Source organism: Sinocyclocheilus rhinocerous, unplaced genomic scaffold, assembly GCF_001515625.1.
Source record: "Sinocyclocheilus rhinocerous isolate Xijiao unplaced genomic scaffold, SAMN03320098_v1.1 scaffold737, whole genome shotgun sequence".
NCBI lineage: Eukaryota > Metazoa > Chordata > Actinopteri > Cypriniformes > Cyprinidae > Sinocyclocheilus > Sinocyclocheilus rhinocerous.
The window spans coordinates 128,493-153,060 of record NW_015632805.1 but is presented as its reverse complement, the minus strand read 5'-3'; the positions used below and the strand labels follow the sequence as shown (position 1 = coordinate 153,060).

Below are 24,568 nucleotides of genomic sequence, written 5' to 3'. Positions count from 1 at the left end.
AAAATTTTAAAAAAAAAAAAAAAAAAAAAAATCATAGTGAAGTATTATTGTTGAAATGTTAATAAGTTATTAAATTTATTAAAGTTTCATGTTTTATTCAATTGATTAGGCATTCTTTTGGATTTATTACAATTTCATTATACCATTAAAATGGAATCCAGAAAAATTAAAATGGAAAACACAGAATTCTGGGAAAAATAAAACAGACTTATGCAAAAATGAAACTGATTTCACAGCATCCAAATCGTAATGTGTGAGCAGTTTTGCTAACCAGTGTTAATTTGCTGTCATTGAGATTACTATTATACTGTACTATAACTACTATATAGAAGCTATTTATTATAGCTTTTATTAATATTTTGAATATATTTTGAAGTGACTGTATATTATAAAGTGACTTTCACTTCACTTTCACTTAAGTATTTTTATTTTTCATTTTCATTTAAAGTTTTAGTAATTTTGTATAAAATTTTTATAATTTTTTATTTTAGTTGTAGTTATTTATTTTAGTGCATCAAGGTCAATGGAATCAAACCAGAAACAACTGTGCAATTTTGAAAAGTATAAAGTTGAACTTTCATTAGAAATAAATGTAGCTATAGTAAACAAGTAGTTTGTGAGTGTAGGCAGACTGATTGGATTACATCAGCCGCAATGCTTCATGGGAGTGGGCGGTCACCACTGAGCCTTCTTTCTGTTTCCATGGTAACAGCGACTTCTCCGATTATTGTTTTGTGTATTCACCAGCAATTTGGCTTTCAAACATGATTGATGGTCATAAAATGAAGCTGACGTGTGCCTCTACAGAAGCTGAGCATCCTCCGAGCGCGTGATGAATCTGGAGTCTTTAAAGGTTTATACATTATAGTGCTCTGTGGAGGAAATGAATGTGATTTCTATTTATTTATTTTTTTCTTCTGGAGCCCTGGTTTTGTGTTCTGTACAGACGTGAGGCAAAGAATAATGTCTAAAATGTCAGTAGTTGGTACCAAGATTAGTGAAACTAGACTGGAGTGCATTTACATTGCTATACATTTACATGTGTTTTTTTGATAAATTCTGCCTGTATTTCTCAGTTTGAAACTGTCGCACGAGGACACTAAATAACTGAACTCCACTGACTTTAATATTGCTAATACAGGGTTTCAGCAGAGCATTGAAAAACATTAAAAGTCATGAAATGTGAAAATTAAGGCCTGAAATAGCATTAAATGTTATTCTCACACACATTAAAATTCTTTAGATAGTTTTGAAGAAAGATAATATTATCCGTTTATTTTGAATTATAGCCTTCATAATTAATAGCTTTGATTTGCTGTCGCAAAATATGTACACTGGTGTGATAAACACGTGGATTTGGTAATTGCCTCCGTCTAAAAATCTAAGAGAATTATTGAATTCTGATTGATTGTTTTTATGTTTACTGCTGTAAAGTTGCTGATTTAAGAACATTTTTAAAGTAATAAATGTGTGATGTTTCCAAAAATAATAATAACAAATAATTGTGACGGTATGTTTGTGACAATATTGTCCAAAATTATTACACTATACTGTACTGTACTATACTACGATGTGCTATTCTGTACTCTTCAGTGCTCTTCTGTAGTTTATTTGTTCATCAGAGGTAGTTGAAGCCGATAGCATCTGTAAATGCCTTTCTTTATTTTCTGGGATGCAAGAACAGCTGAAGTTCTTCGATGGGAATTTATCCAGAGGAAGCTCGAGGAATGGACTTTGAAACATTGCGAGGGACACACCATATTAGAAAAGCGTGGCCAAAATGCTCTTCTCTCTATTTCAGACGTCTCCTTTAGCAGGAAACACTGAGCAGACTAAACACTTTGTGCACATGAATACTGTTGACTGTGTTTCTAATGGGATTTAAGCTCAAGCTAAAGGTCTTCAGGACTGACGACGGTCAGAGCAAATATTCACGAGCTGCTTCCTCCGCTGCAGTATTTTTGTCGGTTTTATTCTCTCTCCGTCTGTTAGTAATGTCTGTTGTGATTGTGCAGCGGCTGGGATTTCATTCTTTATTTCTGGAACATGTTTTTCCGTCAGACAACATTTCATCAGTTCTGAATCACTGGCATATGATGCATGTGGGAGCTCAAGTTGTTTTCTGTCTTTGTTAGTTTGTTCTGAGGTTCACGTGTCGTAGGCGGTCGCTTCTCTATATTTAGCCGTTTCTTTGTGTCTTGGTTTCCTCTGTGAGAACTTTTCAACTGAAATCCATTGGTACTTTGGCTTCCTGAAGAGCATTTGTGCTGCTTTCCAAATATTGCTTATCAGTTTCTGATTCAGTGAGTGTGGGAGGAGTCTATCAATTTGACTGACCAATGGCAGACATAGGGCGGAGTCAAAGGGGTGGGAGGAGTGTTTGGGAAACCTGTGTGGAAGCAGTCATAGTTTTACATTCATTTTTTCTTCACGGTTTTCTGAATTTCAGTCTCAGGTTTGCATATGCAAAATGCATTCTGGGAAATGTGTTCTTCCGCCCTAATCCACAAAAGTACATTTAATAAATATGATGAAATGTATAAACTAAATACAAATATCTAAAGGTGGCATTTCAAACATATTTTGTAAAGTTTATCTTGACAAAGGTAAAAAAATAGTTATATTAATTTCTTTGTAACACTTTTGAGTAAGGTCTCATTTGTTAACATCAGTTAATGCATTGGTTAACGTGAACTAACTATGAACTATATGTTTGTACAGTATTTATTAGACTTTGTCAGGGTTGGTTAATAAAAATAAATATGATTGTTCATTGTTCACGTAAGAGCACAGTGCATTAATGTTAACAGATACAGCTTTTGATTTTAAAAATGTATTAGTAAATTTTGAAATTACCATTAAGTCTAATAAATGCTGCAGAAATATTGTTCATTGTCAGTTAATGTTAACTAATGTAACCTTATTGTAAAGTTACCAATTTCTTTGAATTAGATTGTGAAGTAGATTTACAATGAATTGAAATTTAAACTACAGTTCTGCATCCTTTTTGAAACCTCAATTCTAATTAAAATCTGAATCGTGCACAACTGTATGTCATTTGTGCACTGAATTGTGGTTGATCTGATGCAGCACAATGTGTTTACTCATGAAACTAGGTATCAGTTCATTTGCTTGTGGTTTGGTGACACTTGCGGTTAGTGTTCCTGATGAGAATGTTCCCTAATGTCTACTTCATGTCATGTTAATTAATAGACGGCACATAAAGATGATGCTCTTTGGTTTTGAATGAATTCACATTCACATGAAACTAATGGAGTGTGTAATGAATGTGAAAGGCTGAGCAGACATGCATGAGTGTGATATTCCCTACATTCCCAGGAAAAACTAAACCTCTCACACACTCCTTCTGGCTTTATCTTGGAGATTTATAACTAGATGAGTGTTAATGTACATGCATGTGTATTATGATTCTGATTAGGCGTGTTTTTCCTTGTGTAATCAGATCGGTTGGCACAGGGCTCAACTCTCCTGCCAAGACCAACTCCATGGAAAAAAAACTGCACCTCAAAAGCAAAGAACTGCAAGACACTCAAGACAAATGTCACAAGGTAAGAGCACAGATATTTCTGGGTAGAGTCTGAATGAATACAGATAATAAACTGGGATAAGTTAAACTGCATTAATACACCAACTTGTACATTTCCTTGCAATTTCTCCCAAAACTTAGAACTGTGTTTGCATCTCACAATTCAGACTTTTCTTTTTAGAATTGTGAGTTTATATCTTGCAATATATTGCAGTTTTGCATTCATATTAGCAATTCTGTGAAGAAGATTCAGAATTGTGAGTTGCAAAAAATCGCTAGGAATAAAATCTGAATTATGAGGTATAACCTCAGAATTTCGAGAAAAAAGTCTGAATTTTGAGATTAAAAAGTTGGAATTAACTTTTTTTTATTTTTTTATCCTGTGATGGAAACAAGCTTCCAAAGAACCCTGTCATTTGGTATTTTACTGTAATATAATAAAGTTAAAATGAACAACTTGTTTGTGTCAAACATTTAAATTGCACATAAAGCAGTTTTTTTAAAGGATATCATTCTGTTTCTACTCCAATTTGTTGTTGAAATATAAATATTTAAACGGTGGCTGTTATAAAATGTTCGATTTTTTTCAAACCTACATTAAATGTTGAAGAACAGGTTAAGTAAAAATATAATGAATATGTAATATAGTGGACATATTAATCAAAATGCTCCTCTCTAGAGTTATTTTTCTAGCCAACTAATGAGTTTATGGACATTGAATGGCTTTCCTGAGGTAAATGTGACGTTATACGTGACATTGTTTACAAACTGTTTTATTGACATTTTTCTGCGGTTGAAACGCTGTCTGATTGATCGATTAAATGAGAAGTGGTTTATTTCAGTAGGTTGTTCTGCTTCTTTCAACAACTTCTGATGTTCAGTCATGTTTATTTGGTGCTGTAACTAGAAGTAAAGCAGAAGAGATGATTGGTTCATGTGCGACTACATCCATCTGTCAGGCCACATTAAAGAGCGTAACAACCACATTTATTGTTTGCATTTTGTGATGAAATTTACAGAATTTTAAAGCTCATGCTTTTTCATATCAAAAGTAACGAAGGACAAAGGTTATTGTGTTTATGAATAGCTAAAAGATTGATAATGGCATTTAGACCTGGTGCTTGTGTTTGTGGCTTCTCAGATGGAGCAAGAGATCTCACGGTTTCAGCGTAAGATGACTGACCTGGAGTCAGTCCTCCAGCAGAAAGATGTGGAGCTCAAAGCCTCCGAGACCCAGAGGAGCATCCTGGAGCAGGACCTCGCCACCTACATCACCGAATGCAGCGTGAGTGACGCTCAGACTCTCATTCTAGTATAATAATAGTCATTCATTAATCATAATACACTTTATTTATAGAAATGAGCAGTCTGTGCTTTAAATGAGTAGAATGATTTGGCACAAAGGCCAAGAAATTGGCAAAATATCAGGAAAAAAAAAACATTCTGTAAAAAGTATGGAGGACCAAACCTGCAGAAATCAAAAATTATAAAAAAAAAAAAAAAAGGAAAATAAATAAATGAAAACAAAAACAATTGATTTTTAATTCAGTTTAGTTCTGATTTTATTTCTGATTATTTTCGTAATTTTAACTGTATTTTTTATTCTTTTTATTAATTTTTAATTAATTAATTAATTAATTTTATTTATTTAAGTGTTTATGTATTTATTCCCACAGTCATTTATTTCCAAATTTAAATAATGCAATTTATTTATGTGCATAATTCATAAAAATAAATATGCAAATAAACAAAAAATAAAAGAATAAATAAAGAATAAAAATAAAGTTAGAAAATAAATACAGAAAATATTTAAAAAAGGAAAAAGTAGTAAAAATTAAGACTAAATATAATAAAAAATTAATTGTGTTTGTTTTATCAAGTCATTTATTTCCTTATTTTTCTATTACATTAATTTTGAAATTTTGCAGGTTTGGTCCTCCATAAAAAAGATGATTAACTGTTGTTTAGTGCTTTAGTCATCCAATGTCTAAAACGTCAATTGCTATATTTCCATGTATCTTGATCCTCAACACAAGCTATGTTTCCATCCAAAGTTACAAATTAAACCAGAATATAAGCATTGGTTCAGCTGTGTTAAAGTTTGGGAAAAAATGCAGTAATTTGATTTCAGAATGTACACAAACTGACTCGTGTATGTAAATGAAAGGCAGTTGCTGTTTTGTTGTTTCCATCCACATATTTTTATGCAAATTTTGGAATAGCGCATAAAAAACCTAAATCATGGAAACACCAAGATGTGCTTAAAATCTAAAAATGTGCTTATTTGGCACAGATAATGTTTTGTTTTATTTGGTAAGAAAACATGTACACAAACTACAACGGAAACACTTACAGAATAGCATTTGTTATTGCATTTCACCTACACGCTCTGAGGCACAAATCATTATTATGTGGGGGAAAAAATATTTTTACAATTTTATTACTGATACTTTAAACCAGTTTCCCAGGAAGTGAAGATTTTGTTCTCTTAAGCACACGGGAAGGAAATTGTGTTTATTTGCAAATATTTTATGCAATAATATATAAGTTTTATTCACAACTAATATTGTGTTTGGGGATCAAGATCTACTCTTTTAAAAGTGCTGAAGCTAAACGACTTTCATCTCACTGTAGATGAACTCACACTGAACCCCAGAGCATTACTTTTGATCATATGCATCTAAAAATAAACCGAGCCATTACTACTAACTGACAATGAGAAGTTACAGAGTATCCAAAATTATTGGGCGCTTCCTCAACGTACTAAAATAATCAGAAAGAAATTCCTTGTGATTCCCACCTCTTATTAACATGGTCACAGATATAGTGTGCATCCTTATCCATAATAGATGTATAGCAATACATCACTATTGTTGCATTAACATTACTAATACATTACATTACTAATATGCTAAAATCACAAGGTCACATTGAACATCTGTTCTTTTTCTTCAAACCTGGTCAAAATTTTTATGTCAGTAAAAAATGAAAAATATAAACCTAGATTGGTCTAATTTGAGATGAAGAAGTAAGGCTGATTACCCCTTGGCTAACTGCTAGTTGTTTAGTTCTCGGCCCCAGGAGTGTGTGCTTTCCCTCTGACAGCAGGACTTTATCAGTACGCTCTCTGATGGACGTATCTATTGTTTTATATCTAGAACAGCAAAACTGACTCGATTTCATATCTGCACTCTTGATGTTCTGTCTTTAATGCAAATACACTCGCTGATAAAAGCACTCTTGGCACGCTGTTCATTTTTTGTTCTGACTTTGCGTTCCAACCACCGCTGCATCTCAACATAACAGACGTGTGTGTGTGTTTAGAGTCTGAAGCACAGTCTGGAGCAGGCTCGTGTTGAAGTGTCACAGGAAGATGATAAAGCTCTCCAGCTCCTCCATGACATCCGAGAACAGAGCAACAAACTCCAGGAGATCAAGGAGCAGGTGAACAACCACACTTCACCACACCATTACTGTGAGATCCTCGCTTTCGATTTTAACAGCTATTTTACTATTAATTGATAAATGACGTGTATACGGAACCCCTAAAGGGAATAAATAGAGATCGGAGGAAAATATATATTTCAATATTTTCCCTCACAGTTATATCATTGGGTAATTATACTACACATATATATTTCGGGCTTTAGGGAGCCGCTATTATACCTGGCATTGAAACTGCGCTTTTTAATGCACGATCGCTTTTTAGTTTAACTTTCACTTTCGAGATTTGTGATCACACGTACTCTGTTTTTACTATGGAGCGGCAGTACTTACCACACATTTTACAAGATTAGATGTTTGTCAGTGGTGCTGAGGATCTGCAAATCATTCGCCATCGTCCTCAGTCATCTCCCCTAACTCTGTTTATGTGGTAAGTGAAATTGTATGTACTGTAATGTAACAGGCAACCGTGACACCGTGTCTACACCGGACGTGACAGTTGTTGACAGTCGTCTTATAATCAGGGTCGTCTTATATTCGGGCCAATACGGTAGTTATTTGTTTGCCGTGACTTATAAGGATTCACGCTTCGGGCACACACCCCCCGGCCGCCGCCGATGTCATCGTCCATCGCGATGTTTCACTGTAGACATCGTCCGATGCCATTTATTTATTTTTTTTACATCGCCCAACCCTAGCATATACTGTATTTGAAATAGAAAACTTTTGTAACATTATAAATGTTTTTACTGTCACTTTTGAATTTAATGCATTCTTGCATGATAAAAACATTTCATTATAATTTTTTTAATCTTACCCCGAACTATTGAATAGCGGTGTATCAAAAATATGAAGCAAATAGGGAAAATAAAAACCAAGTTTTTGGGTGAAATCTATACTTACTATAGTAATTTTTGTTATTCATTAAGTAAATAATATTCATATGAACTCGTATCGGTGGTCCATCCGATGGCGTCCGGTCCTGCAGCACCTCCATTGGCTCGACTTTATTAGCCATTCATTTGCAGAACTGAATCCCGTAATTGAGGCCAGTCTGAGGAGACTCGTCTAAACACCGGCTAATCGCTAATCATCACGCATCATTAAGATCCTCCGCAAGCAAATCATGTTGCTTTTTCCTCGGTTTATTGGTGTTTTTCCTTTCCGCATGTAGTCGTTTGTTCAGTATAATGTGCTGTCAGTGATTGTGACAAACACACGTTACAGTGTTCTTCCTGACTACTGCACTGGTTTGATTTCCTGTAGTCTCTGGTTACATACAAACCATTGCGATCACTGTGATTTTGCCCCGTAGGATGTGATCAACATGGTTTGTTGGTCTTGGAAAAAGATTTCTGCCAATCAAACATAGTCCTAACCCATAGTCCACTAACTACTGGTTCTGTGTATGTGTGCATGAACATGAGCTCAAGGCATTATGGGGGATAATATTTCACTCACCAAGCTATTGGTGGATAATCTTGTGCTGGCAAACCTGTGTCGAGCTCGTTTTTAAACCCAAATGCTGTTTAAAATGCTGGTTTGTGACAAAGCCGTTCTCAGATCCCAACGTACTGTTGGGATCTGAGAACGGCTTTGTCACAAACCAGCAGGATTTACAGAGAAGAACAGCTGTAAACTGAACCTTCAGATGAAGAGAGATCTTTGTTTTGTGTGCAGTTTTTAGCCCGACTGTTTCCTGTTTTCCATTGCTATCTATACATCTGGTCAAAGATTTTATGAAAGAAGCTTACCAAGGCTGCATTTATTTGATCAAAAAACAGTAAAACTGTGAAATATTATTAGAATGTAAAACAGCTGTTTTCTATGTGAATATCTGTTAAACTGTAATTTATTTCTGTGATGCGCAGCTGTATTTTCAGCATCATTGCTCCAGTCTTCAGTGTCACATGATCTTCAGAAATCATTCTAATATGCTGATTTGCTGCTCAAGAAACACTTCTGATTATTATCAATGCTGAAAACAGTCGTGCTGATTAACATTTTTGTGGAAACTGTGATACATTTTATTTTTCAGATTGATAGAAAGTTCAAAACAACAGCATTTATTTGAAATAGAAATCTTTTGTAACATTATAAATGTCTTTACTGTCACTTTTGATCAATTTAATTCATCCTTAATGAATAAAAGTATTAATTTCTTTAAAAAAAACTTACTGACCACAAACTTTTGAACAGTAGTGTATGCTGTAGCTACCAACATTTATGTAACATTTAACATGTTTTGTTTGCTGCTATAATGTAGACATGATGTTTTTGAAGATACCTGTAGAGAACTAGATTTCTTGCACATCTGAAGATCATTGGTGTTTGCTTGATGATAACTGCAGATTACTAAAAGGCCTCCATTGTATGTGAGTGTTTATTAGCATGCTGGATGTTTTGTTCTCGTTATGTTGCAGTAATTAAGTGTCTTACTGGTTGACGTCTCGGCAGATCTGATCCACAACACAGCCTTCACTGTCAGTCTCCTCCGATCAATATCAGCCCGATTCAATCTCCACATCTTCCTCTAACAATCAGTCTCTATACACACACACACACACAAACAGACACATGCGCACACACACACACACACTGACACTCACACACACACATCAACACACGCACACACATCAACACACATACACATCAGCACACATCAACGCACACGCACGCACACACACACACACTGACACTCACACACACACATCAACACACGCACACACATCAACACACATACACATCAGCACACATCAACGCACACGCACGCACACACACACACACTGACACTCACACACACACATCAACACACGCACACACATCAACACACATACACATCAGCACACATCAACGCACACGCACGCACACACACACACACTGACACTCACACACTCACACACACACACACACACGCACGCACACAGACAGACACACACACTCACACACACGCACACAGACAGACACACACTGACACATGCGCGCACACACACACACACACACACACAAAATAATGGCTGCATCTTTAAAAAGCACAAGTTATTTTACTGAGATGTCTCGTTTTGATAGATGCATCTCTGAAAGAAGTGACTAAACTGATCATAAATGTGATAAAAATGACAGAAATGCAAAAATACATTTTGACTGATTGAATATTACTTGTTCCACAGCTAGTCATATTTTAGCCATGTTTATATAATATATAATAATCATAAAAGTATGAATAATAGCTGATTATAAGAAATTTTAATAAATGCATTTTGAAATATTATTATTTAAACAAAACCAAATAGATTAATAGCTAATAATAAATAGTTGTTAATTTGATCACAAATAGTTAATAATAAACTATGCTGTGACTTTTTGAGTGCAGAAATCTGACCTGTTTCTTAACTGTTTCATTTATGTAAGACCGAAAAATTTGTTTATGAAAATTCAGAAAAATTGTTTATGATAAAACTATGTAATCCAAATGCAATTCAGATACATTTAGAATTTAGGCTTAAATATTGGCCTGCAGTTTCGTTGTTTAATGCATTATCCAGGCTCTGTGTGATATTTTATGAACACATAATCATTCATTGAAGTCTGTCATTTAATAGTGATATTTTCCATTAGAGTTCACTTAGAGCAGCTTTAAATGACTTGATGATGGACCTTCAGAGAGTCAGAGATTGTGAATCGCAGTCCCTCTGAACAAACATCTATATCGAGCAATCCTGTAATTTGGCAACTAAAACCTCATTTGTCTCTTAAATGTTTCCTCGTTGGATCCAAACTAAGATGTTGTCTTTGGTTGAACTGAGATGAGGTGAAGAGCTTGAGAAAGTGTGTTTCTCTCAGACCTCTAAACTCAGCACAATTAACCTCGCGAGAATCTCAGCCTGTAATCATTCACATTATATTTCAGTCACTCTGAAGCCGCTCGTTTAATTCCTTAATGCGTCTTACTCGCTCAAACCCTCACTAACTAATCAAAAATATTTTTTTACATATTAAGAACATTAAACATTGTGTTAACTGAAATAAAGCAGATATTAAAATAAAAAATAAAATGCAAAGAAATATTTTTTTAAAAATTAAAAAATAATAGAAATGTTGGCGAGTAGCTGAAATAAAATAAAATAATAAATTATAATAAATTATAATAATAAAATTACAAAAAAATTAGCTAAACTTAAAATGGACTAAGAATATAAAACTAAAAGCCAATTAATAGTTGAAAACTATGTTATTATGTAAATAATACTAAAGTAACCCTGCTCATGACCAGGGTTATTATTGATACCTAAAACATTACCTTAAAAACATTTTGTTAATTGAAATAAAGCTGAAATAAAATATAAATATTAGATGACAAAAATTAGAAAGGTTGGCAAGTAACTGAAACAAGTTTAAAATAATAAAAGTACTAAAAATTAAACTAAAATGAACTGAAAATATTTTTAAAAGGCTAATCAATGATTTTAATAAAAATAATATATAAATAATTAGAAAATAACCAGGGTTATTATTGTTAACTAAAAAAAATAAAAAAAATGTTTTATTGAAATGAAATAAAGTTGAAATTAAATTCAAGTAAATATAAATGTTAGATGAAAAACTTAGAAAATGTAAAAAAAATAAAATAATAATAAGGATGATAATAATAATAATAATAAGAAATAAGAAAAAATAGAAATGTTGTTAAGTAACTGAGAAAAGTTTAAAACAATAAAATTAAATAATAAATATATTTAAGAAAAATATTTCATAATAAATATATACAAAATAATAAATTGTAATAGAAATCAATTAAATAAAAAAATAAAAATTAAACAAATTTAAATGTGCTGAAAAAGAAATATAAGCTAATAAAAACTTTAATAGTATATGGATAATATTAAAATAGCACCGCTCATAACCATGTAAAATATTACACTGTATCAGGCACTGTACTGGCTGATTATCATATTCGTGTGCTGTGATGTTTATATGTTTCTTGGACAGTGCTATGGTTCTAATTATAGTAATGTTGTGTAATTGCGCTGAAGTTTCCCCAGAAGAGCATGTTGTGTGAGTTCTCTGATGATGTGTTCAGGAGTATCACGCTCAGCTGGAGGAGATGCAGGTGACCATCAGACAGCTGGAGGAGGACCTGTCTGCCGCTCGCCGCCGCAGCGACCTGTACGAGACCGAGCTGCGAGAGTCACGGCTGACCAGCGAAGAGCTCAAGAGGAAAGCAGCCGAATACCAGCAGAGGATCCAGAAGGTGTGTGTGTGTGTGTGTTCAGTCAGTGACCAGTAAGTGCTTTTCTTACCTAGATTTTTTTGTCTTGTTTCCAGCCCAGGGGCCGTATTACAGAATTGTTCTTATTTGTGACCCTGGACCACAAAACCAGTCATAAGGGTCATGGAGATTTGAATAAATAAGCTTTCCATTGATGTATGGTTTGTTAGGATAGGACAATATTTGGCCGAGATACAACTATTTGAAAATCTGGAATCTGAGGGTGCAAAAAAATCTAAATATTGAGAAAATCATCTTTAAAGTTGTCCAAATGAAGTTCTTAGCAATGCATATTACTAATGATAATACATTTTTTATATATTTACGGTAGGAAATTTACAAAATATCTTCATGGAACATGATCTTTACTTAATATCATAATGATTTTTGGTGTAAAAGAAAAATGTATAATTTTGACCCATACAATGTATTGTTGGCCTTTGCTACAAATATACCCCAGCGACTTAAGACTAGTTTTGTGGTCACATTTTAGGTCTTAACTTAAGATTCCCAGAAGTTGCCATTATCTAAATCTGATAGATCACCCTGGCCGATATATACAGTACATGTTGTTTGTGTGTGAGGGATTATTCTTTATGATCCTGTCGTGTGATTTTGATATTTGGATTGTGTTTGTGTATTGTGTTCAGGCGAAGGAGCAGGGGAAAGCGGAGGTGGAGGAGCTGCTCTCTAAACTCGAGAAGGTACAAATCAGTGAAACACACAATGATTGAAATTCATCTGTTTGTGTCCCTCCAAATGAATAATTGACTCAATAATTCATCCGTCATCAGATCATATGCTAGACACAAACCTCACTAAATGTCCTCTTCTCTGGGATGAACGGGACGTCCCTTTATCTCTGACTGAGAGCTCAAATAGATCCCATGAGAGCCGTCACAGTCAGATCATACAGGTGCTCAATTATTTTTGTTAATAATTTAACCAGCACAGCTTCCAGAGTCATGCAAAGCTGGGAAATATCAGGGACGTCTGAGATTTCTAGGCCTGCAAAAACACTGAATGTAATCTAAAGAAGTCATGTAGTGAGTTTAAATCCTTTTTTGATTTGCTCATTCCCCGTGTGTGTCTGTGTGTGGATGTGTGTGTGTGTGTGTGTGTGTGTGTGTGTGTGTGTGTCTGTGTATGAGTGTGTGTTGATGTGAGTGTGTGTGTGTCTGTGTATGAGTGTGTGTTGATGTGAGTGTGTGTGTGTGTGTGTGTCTGTATGAGTGTGTGTTGATGTGAGTGTGTGTGTGTGTGTCAATCATCCTCAATGATGCTCACTGCGCTCTTCATGCTGTGAAATCTCTCTCCGGTCAAGTAGTTTCATTTTGAGAGGACACTTCTTCATGAATAAATGTTTTTATAAAATATGATGATGAGCTCATCTATTAAAACGACACACTCAAGCACCATGTTTTACTGAAAATTTGCATTTGCTATTCAAAGTTTCCACATATTTGTAGAAAACCCCTTTTAAAAATGTACTTGATGTTATTATGAGTGCTGTACATACAGGGTAGATCACAAATAACAGGATGGTTGACCAAATAACTTTTTTAATTCGATATTCTACTCCCATTCAGTGTAAAACATCTCAGATGTGATGCGCTGATGAAACAGACTTTTATTTTAATCATTAAGATGGACCATTGTTTTTTAGGCAACCTTTTTTAGGAGTCCTGTTTGCAGTGGAACCAGAGTTGTTGTTGTTTAAAAAAATGTAGCTAAGTAAGGTAAAACCATACATATTATTACTTTATTTTAGCTAAGGCAACATTTCTTATTTTATTTTAGTTTATCTTGATTATCTTGAAGTAACAAAAACTAAAATTGAAATTGATATAAAATATATAGACATATCTATATTAAAAACACACACACAACAAAATTACAAAATTATTTGCTAAAATAAAAATAAAAATGGAAAATATAAACATAAAAACTGATTCAAAATATGAATAAAAACTATAATAGTATTTCAATGATACTGACTGGAATGCATAAGCCCTGATATTGTTTTCAATGTTATTTTATTTTATTTTTCCATATCAGCCTGGTCTGACTGATGCAGTTCATAAATAAAAACATAACTGTTGGTCAAAATACCGATATAGTCCGTGATAAATCGTGCATCACTAGTTTTAGACAAACTACAGTGTGATCATCTCTGCACTTTCCTCGCCGTCCAGGTGCTAAACGTCTCTTTGAAACATTGCCTTGTCATTGACGTTTTAATTTCCACTAATTACACACTCGTCTGCTGTGTGAAATAAGAGTGACTTTACCAGCTTCTGTGTTCCAGACGAACGCTGAGCAGCAGCTGAAGATCCAGGAGCTGCAGGATAAACTCTCAAAGGTACTGTGTTTAATTCTACTGTATGTTAACGTGCTTCAGACATAATGCATTACAGTATATGACTTTAGTGTTTAATTGCATTGTTTAATCCACCATGTTGTAACAACAAGCCACTAGAGTCTGTATGTTAGCATGATTTCCCATGGTGCAAAGACTAACAAACCCCTTAACCTCAGTAATCTTATTGCATCTGCACTGAGTTTGAATCTTTTGCTGTGTACCTTTGGAAAGACAGATCTTCAGGCAGGTCACAGACTGACCTCTTGACCCAAAACTAAGTGCTACATGAATGATGCATATAATGCAGTTCCTCTTCTGCCCCTCTAATGAGCTCTGCCTGTGTTTGACCTTTGACCCCGCAGGCGGTGAAGGCGAGCACAGAAGCCACGGAGCTGCTGCAGAACATCCGTCAGGCCAAAGAGCGTCTGGAGCGAGAGCTGGAGCGTCTGCACAGCAAATCTGACCCCAGCGACACGCTGCGCAGACGCCTGCGAGAGACTGAGGTGCAATGCCTGATAAACGCACGCACTCTCACACACACACACACACACACACAGATAATGTGCACTGCTGGTGGATTGTGGGACTGACAGTAGAGAGCGTTAATGCTTCTGTTAAGCGACTGACACACAGTTATCAGCTGATACTGTATCTCAAAATGGACAAATATCAGATAATTAACTGGCCCGATTGAAATGTTTATCACCGGATCATTGTTCACACCATTATTAAAAAGGACAAAAAAATAAGTTGCATAAAGAAAATCAAAAAAGTTTAGGACCAAGAAGGTTTTTATATGAACTCTTTTTGCATGACAATTTTTAATTGCTTTGTAATATGCCTGGATGTTTTTCTTTTTTAATAATTGTCATAATTATGATTCTTATTAGATCTCATTACTTAAATAGTAATAATATTTTTATTTCATTATATAATAAAACACTGTATGTTTTTTTTAAATAAGTATACTACTGTTTAAAAGTTGATTTTGAAAGAAGTCTCTTCTGCCCACCAATTTATTTGTTCAAAAAACAGTTATTTTAAATTATAATAATATTTCACAATTTTTACTGTTTTCTGTGTGAATATATGTTAAACTGTAATTTATTCCTGTGATGCGCAGCTGTATTTTCAGCATCATTACTCCAGTCTTCAGTGTCACATGATCTTCAGAAATCATTCTAATATGCTGATTTGCTGCTCAAGAAACATTTCTGATTATTATCAATGTTGAACACAGTTGTGCTGCACAATATTTTTGTGGAAACTGTGATACATTTTATTTTTCAGGATTCACAGATGAATAGAAAGTTCAAAAGAACAGCATTTATTTGAAATAGAAATCTTTTGTAACATTATAAATGTCTTTACTGATCAATTTAATGTGTCCTTGATGAATAAAATAATTTCTTCATAAATCTTACTGAACCCAAACTTTTAAACAGTAGTGTATTTAGTACAGCAAATGTTTCTTTTACTCTGATATTTCAATTACAGTAATGAGAATTTGTGTTTTAAATGTGCTGAATTATGATGAGAATAATGTCAACTTTTTTTTTTTAAATATACAAATATAATTTCTTCCTTTTGAGTTAGATGTGTAATATGAGCTTGATAAGATTCTTGACAGGTTTGGTGTGATTCCTGAACTTCAGGTTACTTCAGGAAGAATGAATCTGTAATAGTTGTTAAATCACTATGTTCTTAATTTCACTCTTATTTTCAGGATGGCAGAAAGACTTTGGAAAACCAAGTGAAGCGTCTGGAGATGGTGGAGCGTCGAGAGAATAAACTGAAGGACGACATCCAGACCAAATCCCAACAGATCCAACAGATGGCTGAGAAGATACTGGTGAGAGAGACGGATCAGACTAGCAAAGATTAAACCACTAACACGCCTCCTTAACCAGCTGAGTTGTAACCCACACAGACACACACACACACACAGACACAGAGGTCTCTGTTCACGTCTGTCTTTGCACCGTCATCCTTGTGCGTCTGTCTTCTCAGATTCCTACAGATTAGCATATGACAGAACAAACACACACACACCTCTGCACCTCTCAGTGAGGAACGAACACACACACACACACACAGACACACACACCTCTGCACCTCTCAGTGAGGAACACACACACCTTCATGCTGTCCCTTCGAGCAGCGCTCAGCTTCTCAAAGCAAGTTCACTTCTTCGTTTCACCTGGTGATGGGATTTTACTGCTGGCAACTGTTTGAATCTACCTGTTACCTGACAGTGGACTGTGTGTGTGTGAGTTTAGGAGCTTGAGGAAAACTTGCGGGAGACTCAGACTACAGCGCAGAGGATGGAAGCCCACCTGGTCCAGAAGGAGCGACTCTATGAGGACAAAATCAAGGTAGAGTTGAACACAGACCACAGACGCTCATAATAATGTGTGGAAATCACTAGTTTATGAAAGACAAACGACTGATGCATCGCTACATTTGTTCTGTTGTTTGAAGTTTTTGGGTCAGTGACTATTGATTGTGCCATTTTGGGGTGAATGAGATCTATTACATTTATTTTAATATATTTAAGTAGATTATTCTCAGTAAATGTAACAACAAACTATTGACTATTTCATGCAGCAAACATGATTACACTCTTTAATGACCTACATTCTGTTAAATAAACAAACAGTCTTAAAATCAAAATGATTCACACTTTTTTACTAGAAAATAGAATTTTCGATGCATGTGTGTGACAAATATTTAACAACAAAGAATCGGTGTCCCAATACTGATGTCATTATCAAGTCAAACAATAAAATTTCTGTTTTCTGAACACATGAACGAGACGTGACAGGAACTGTTTGGACATCAGAAACATCCTTTAATTTTCACTTTAGGTGTCAGTACCACCCTATTAAAAAAAAAAAACCTATGCCATAATATATTTAAAATACATTTATTTAAGTATACTTCAAACATATTTATTGACATATCATTTAGGACTTACTGATATAAAATTATATATAAAAAAAACTTTATTTGGATTATTTCTTTATTGCACAATGCACATTTCTTAATATTATGCCTAAAATGTGTTTGCTTATCACTATTAATAAAGATTTCAGTCAGATCTCATGATCAATCTTTAAATGCAAGATATTTAAAGTGTACCTGAATATCAATTTCAGCTGAATCAAATATACTTCAGTATATGTTTAGTTGGACTCCAGCACTACTTCCGCACAGTAAAGTACATTAAGTACAAAATTAGTTGTTCCAGTTTAGCAGATTTTAAATATGCCAGTTTAGTATACCAAAAGTGCAATTGCAGGATATTTTTATTAAATACATAAATATGTAAAAGTATTTGTAGTATATAAGTATTTTAAATATTAGTATATTTTTTCACTAGCTCAAATCAGTTATTCAAAAACAATCCATTTCTTCTTATTTTAATCAATAAAAAAGTAAATGGACTGCTAGTTAGATTGTTGTGTTAGCAACTTTTCCAAAAACTAACCAATGTAATTTCCATCACACACAATATCAAATCTCCACAGCAGCACCTCATATTCATATCTGAAAACCTGCTGATATGTTACATGATGATTATCGTCTGTAGATGCATGTAAGACGCCTGACGTCTCTGTGTGTGTGTCTGTCTGTGTGTCTGTGTGTGTGTCTGTGTGTGTGTCTGTGTGTGTGTCTGTGTGTGTGTGTGTGCGCGTGTGTGTGTGTTTGTGTGTGTGTGTGTATGTGTGTGCGCATGCTGCAGGTTCTGGAGGCTCAGATGAAGGCAGATCTGGCAGATAAAGACTGTCTGGAGCAGAAACGAGCTCAGCACGAGGAAGAGGCGCGTGAGAAATGCAAACTCATCAGTGAGCAGAAAGCTGTGAGTGTCTCATCTTCATCTCGCATTAAACTATGACTCCTGACAGAAGTGTGTGTGTGAGGATCTTGGTGTTTAGTTGTGTTTGCTGGAGACACACTGACTAGTTCATCCAGCAGAATTTCTGAGCTACTAAAATCCAATCCAAGACCAAAACTTTATGGGTGTTAAATGGGTATTTGTTTGGGATTATATTTTTATGAATATAAAATGTTACCTCTCAGGAACATGTCCATATCATATTTCACCTCGAAAGCAAAAGAGAAAAAATAAGGAATTATAGTTTGCATAAAACATGAAAATAAAGCTATTATATGACCATATTTTTAGATATGACATTATGTTCCAGACATTTAACAAGTCTCTCTCACTCACTTTTTTTCCAATTATGAAAGCTTATTTTATTGAAAAATATTTATTATTCATTTCAAGTTATGTTTGATATGCTGATCAATCTCTTTGTAAAAATTTTTTTTATTAACTTTTAACACATTACAGCACCACAACAATCAAACATTACAAGACACATAGTAAAGGAAAAAAATAACAACAGCAAGTATGACAAAACAAATCTCATTCTTAATATGAAAAATCAGTTTAGGTATTTGTACATCATGTTTTAAACATGCAGATCTAAAAAGTATATTAAATAAATAATGCATTCAAGTTGGTTTAACCTGATTTTATCATTATGATGATAAAATATAATTCATAATTTTTCATTATTTGATTTTGTGGTGACATTAGACCTGAGAAAGTTTTGCGAGATTCACTCTTATCATTTTCTAACCTTTTAGCCCTTGATCCAGTTACCCAGTTAGACTTTAGCTAAACTAGACTTTTACTAACTAGAAACAAATCTCATTCTTAATATGAAAAATCAGTTTAGGTATTTGTACATCATGTTTTAAACATGCAGATCTAAAAAGTATATTAAATAAATAATGCATTCAAGTTGGTTTAACCTGATTTTATCATTATGATGATAAAATATAATTCATAATTTTTCATTATTTGATTTTGTGGTGACATTAGACCTGAGAAAGTTTTGCGAGATTCACTCTTATCATTTTCTAGCCTTTTAGCCCTTGATCCAGTTACCCAGTTAGACTTTAGCTAAACTAGACTTTTGCTAACTAGATTACCGCCATGATCGCAGACTCACATGCTCAGTGTATGAAACCGCAGGGTTGTTTAATAATATGATGCATTTCCAATATTTACATGCTTAAGTAAACACTGGTGTACCTCAGGCTAGCAAATTAAAAAGTCTGTGTTATGACGAGTTTATCACTGCCATCCATAAAGTTATTCTGATTTAATTTGGGTTTTTATTAAAACTCAGCTCCTGGCTCTTATGAAGTCCTGTTATTAAAAGTCAAGTTTGTAATTTGCAACACTAGCAGCAACAAATCATGTGTTTCTCAAACTCTCCTGACATTTACTGTATGTGTAAATTTGATCTTGATGTAGATTTGATGTGTTTTTCTCTACAGACCGTCAAAGCCATGAACAATAAGATGAAGAGTCTGGAGCAGCGGATCGCTGAACTCTCCGAGGCCAATAAACTGGCAGCCAACAGCAGCATTTACACACAGAAAAACATGTAAGAGTCTAAAACATGATGGCAGAAACTGGTCCAGTTCAGAGCATCTCGAGTTTCCTGAAGAATTATTCACACGACCAGCAAAATGGTTTTTGAGAAGTCTCTCTGGTGAAGCTAGTTAAAAAGCCTGGTGGGCAATTACCGTATTGACCCGAATATAAGACGATGTTTTTTTCTTGGAAATACATCTGAAAAAACGCGGTCGTCTTATATTCAGGGTCTAATGTGATTGTTGGTACATTTGACCAGTTTTTACCATACTTTCAAAACAAAAATTAAAATAGGAAAAATATGCAATATGAAAATAATTGAAGACAAAATGTGTTTTACTGAGAAAAAACAAGATTTGGTTTTTAAAAAGCCTTTTTCCAAAAGGTACATCTGGAAAAAGGGGGTCGTCTTATAATCAGGGTCGTCTTATATTCGGGCCGATACGGTAGTAGAAAAGCATATGAATGAGTTGAGATTCATTTGATCGACTTTAATCAACATTTAGGCCTGGTTTCACTAAGCCAGGATCAAGCCATAGTTCAGTTAGGACATTTAAGTAATTTTTTATAAAAGTGCCTTAGGAAAAAAAACATTACTGGTTTCCATCTTGAGACAAAACAAATGCACTGATATATTTTAAGATCGATCATTGCAAGTTTCTTTCAGTTGAAACAGCTCAGAATGACATTTTAGTCTGAGCCTTGTCTGTGAAACCGGAGGTTAATGAATTGAATTAGGGGTGTGAGACTAGTCTCTATATGGAGGCAAAAATGTCTCTGTGTGAGTTTTTGTCTCATTTATTATATATAATATAGTTAAACATCACATGAGCAAGAGTGATGTTTTTCCCAAATATCAGCACGATTGCAATGCAATCAATGTAATATTGATTTTCTAATATCGCGAGTTGTTTTTGCTCTATTTCACCAACGAAAATAGTTCTAAACAAAGCTTCGATATGGAATGAATCAGAATTTTTGAACGAATCAATGATTCATAACAACAGTCAGTTTACTCCTGAATGAATCAGCCGTTTGAACAAATTGAATTTGTTTGGAACTTGTTGTGATATTGTCAGAGTGGCGACAGGTTCCCCAGTAATCAGATTAATGGTTCATCAACAGGTTTTGATTAGTTTGCTCAGATTTTATCTGTGGCCCTTCTCAGTTTGGTATCTTTGTTTTGTAGCACTGTTAAATACATGGTTCCGGAAGCTTTTTCCTCATTCAGATTTTTTTTGGTATAATTAGGGCTGTGAATCTTTGGGTAAACAGCGAATCGATTTAATAGGGTTTCATAGGGTTTCGATTTGATTCAAGAACGATTTTTGCAAATTCGAGGCGATTCACAGTTAAATTCGATGCAATTTAATTAACGATTCGATTCTGCATTCTTTAAGTGCAATCACAGAATTATTAAAATGCTTCCCCTAAATTCTTTAAATGCTTAGTCAGAGGGCAAATTACACAGCAGCTTTTATGGAGTCAGAGAGTGAGGGCAAAAAAACAAAACACTTGTGTCTATTGTTAGATGTTAGTTTAATGATGCTATGGCATGACATATGGCATGTAGAAATTTATTTATTATTTAATACATTTATTTCAAACTAAGTATAGTTCAAATCTATTAATACATTTACTGACATGTCGCTCGAGACTTGCTGATTTAAAAATTATAATGAAACTTTATTTGGAGTACTACTTGTGCACAACACACATTTCTTAATATTAAGCTTAAAATGTGTTTTAATGTCACTATTAATGAGGATTGTATGAATTTTGAATAATATCGGTCTTTAAATGCAAGATATTGTGATTGTGTACCTGAAGTATACTCGCAAAAGTGGAAACTTTGGCACAATCAAATGTACTTCAGTATATATTTAGCTGGACTTTAACACAATGGCATGGCATTTACCCTGTAAAAAAATAATGCATTTTAAATACATTTATTTCAAACTAAGTATAGTTCAAATCTATTAATACATTTACTGACATGTCGCTCGAGACTTACTGATTTAAAAATTATAATGAAACTTTATTTGGAGTACTACTTGTGCACAACACACATTTCTTAATATTAAGCTTAAAATGTGTTTTAATGTCACTATTAATGAGGATTGTATGAATTTTGAATAATATCGGTCTTTAAATGCAAGATATTGTGATTGTGTACCTGAAGTATACTCGCAAAAGTGGAAACTTTGGCACAATCAAATGTACTTCAGTATATATTTAGCTGGACTTTAACACAACTTTCTCACAATTAAAGTGCATTAAGTACAAAATTAGTTGTTCCAATTTAGCAGACTTAAAGTATACCAGTTTAGTGTACTAAAAGTACAATTGCAGGCACTTTTTGTAGTATGCGTAGCATGAAATAAATTTTTTTTTTAATGTATATTTATTTTTCACTAGGGTATGTAAGCCAAGATTTAAAAAAAAAGGATTTAAAAGTATTTTTTCGTGTTAACTATTGTGTAGCATAGTGTGAATGTATGGGGTAACATTTTGTTACACCTTTGCATGATGTGAGCTTCTTTATCTTATTGTCATAAAATAAAATGCGACTGTATTTAACTTTTCCTTTCTATCGGCGAATGACGATTCTGAAAGGAAACGCACTCGATGTCTGTTTGCTATAATGACGAATGCAGCTTTCATGCATGCGATGGACAGATAAACCTCGCACTAATTTAATGTGTATATATTTTAAAGCACTGAATCGCTATATAAATTGTGATTCATTCGATTCTTAGCATTTCAAATCGATTACTGGCCAAAATCAACGATTCAAAAATCCATGTTTCAAGATTGATGCATATGCATCGTCAGGGTTTGTAATCGATGCATCGAGAAAACGAGCGAATCGTTAAACCCCTAGTTATAATCCATGAACCAAGCCAATCACAGCATTACAAACTTGATTTCAAACAAAATCTGACAAAAATAGACTATGGCAAGCATTGCATAATCAAACTAAATGCACATAAAACTGCTGATTTTAAATGTTAAATAAAAATTGTGCATTTAGAAACATTTAGTTTATTGCATAATAACCATTTCGTGTAGTTCTTCATGGGAGTGGGCAGAGCTGAAGAGTTGAATCAAAACCAAACAGAATCATAGGTAATGCAATTTTTTCACGTGGAATTTGAATTGGAATTGAAATATAAGTTGATTATTTATTTAAAAAATAAGTTGAAAATAATGTAAGCGGATGGCTTCAACAAAAGCATATACCGTCGATTAACAACCTCTTAGCTCATAGTAGGCCTGTCTTTTAAAAGTTTATAAGTTATCATTAAAAATTAGCTCCTCTATGGAGCAAATGAATGGGACTGTTATGCTAAATTACAGTTCAGAGTGTAGTTTTAGGTCATATTAGAATAAATAGGGTTTTTTTCTGAAGATATTTAAATACTTGTTATTGTAGATCTGCAAACGACAATCTGGGGAAGCGTTTAGCTTGTAATAAATGCTCAATCTGAGCATCTCTGCCGCATCGTTCAACTTCTAAATCAAGTGTTTTAGATTTAATAGGGGACTGAGGAATAGGAATGATTGCAGTTTAGCCAAACAAAAACAATTTAGCGGTTTTGAGGAGAGGAGATGCAGCAGTGATTCTCAGGATGCTTCTGAAACGAGTTTATTGAAGGAGAAATCTAATGAACTCCTTTTACTGGAAAACAAGGCATCAGACACTGGAAAATCTGAGAAATAATGAATCGCGTCTGTGCGCAGAGATTCAGACCTCAGTGTTTTTCTCAGGAAAGCTCAGGAGGAGATGATCTCGGAGCTGCGGCAGCAGAAGTTTTACCTGGAGTCGCAGGCGGGAAAACTGGAAGCTCAGAATGCCAAACTGGAGGAACATCTGGAGAAGATGAGCCAGCAGGAGCAGAGCAGGAAGAGCCGCGTTCTGGAGCTAGAGACCAGACTCAGAGAGGTGAGAGCAAATCCAATATGGCACCGGTACCCATGTAACCAGTATGTACTAGAACCGAATCAGAACGCAGATTCCGGTGCCTCATTTCGGTGCCATGCCTGAACGATCGATTGAAATATTTGTGCTCCGGTTCTCCGAAACGGACGTAAGAAGCATCATCACCGGCACCGCATGTGAAAAATAATTTCCCGACTGAGAAAATGCACGTGAACTCAAGTCGGAAAGCTCTAATAATACAAATCCAACACATCTTTGTAGTAACGAGAGTGTCCATGTTGTTTTCACATTCCGACTTAAAAGCACAACTCGGGAAATGAGAGCATCCGAGGAGCGCGTGAATGCAGTAATTACACTTGCTCTGATGGCAGCAGGTAGCCTTCCATTAACTAAGCTAAACATGCTTAAATTAAAATGCCTAAAGCTAAACCTCCCCTTGTATTCACATAGGGATGTAACGATTTGACGATAAATCATGATAAAATTCTCGACTGTTAGTATTACCGTTTCATATTTTAATTATCATTAAAACCGTATTAGATTACCGC

The 24,568-nt window shown here is 34.4% G+C and overlaps 1 protein-coding gene across 1 annotated transcript in view; it reads left to right on the top strand.

The window, feature by feature from the left end:
• The window catches only part of cita (citron rho-interacting serine/threonine kinase a), an 84,434-nt gene that overhangs the window by 22,840 nt on the left and 37,026 nt on the right, over positions 1 to 24,568 (top strand). The window contains exons 11-22 of the mRNA XM_016556183.1: positions 3,464 to 3,569; positions 4,689 to 4,832; positions 6,872 to 6,991; positions 12,072 to 12,242; positions 12,911 to 12,964; positions 14,569 to 14,622; positions 14,985 to 15,125; positions 16,349 to 16,474; positions 16,902 to 16,997; positions 18,368 to 18,484; positions 19,978 to 20,087; positions 23,849 to 24,023. Of these exons, the coding sequence (XP_016411669.1) occupies positions 3,464 to 3,569; positions 4,689 to 4,832; positions 6,872 to 6,991; positions 12,072 to 12,242; positions 12,911 to 12,964; positions 14,569 to 14,622; positions 14,985 to 15,125; positions 16,349 to 16,474; positions 16,902 to 16,997; positions 18,368 to 18,484; positions 19,978 to 20,087; positions 23,849 to 24,023 (1,414 nt within the window). The remainder of the gene's footprint in view (positions 1 to 3,463; positions 3,570 to 4,688; positions 4,833 to 6,871; positions 6,992 to 12,071; positions 12,243 to 12,910; positions 12,965 to 14,568; positions 14,623 to 14,984; positions 15,126 to 16,348; positions 16,475 to 16,901; positions 16,998 to 18,367; positions 18,485 to 19,977; positions 20,088 to 23,848; positions 24,024 to 24,568) is intronic.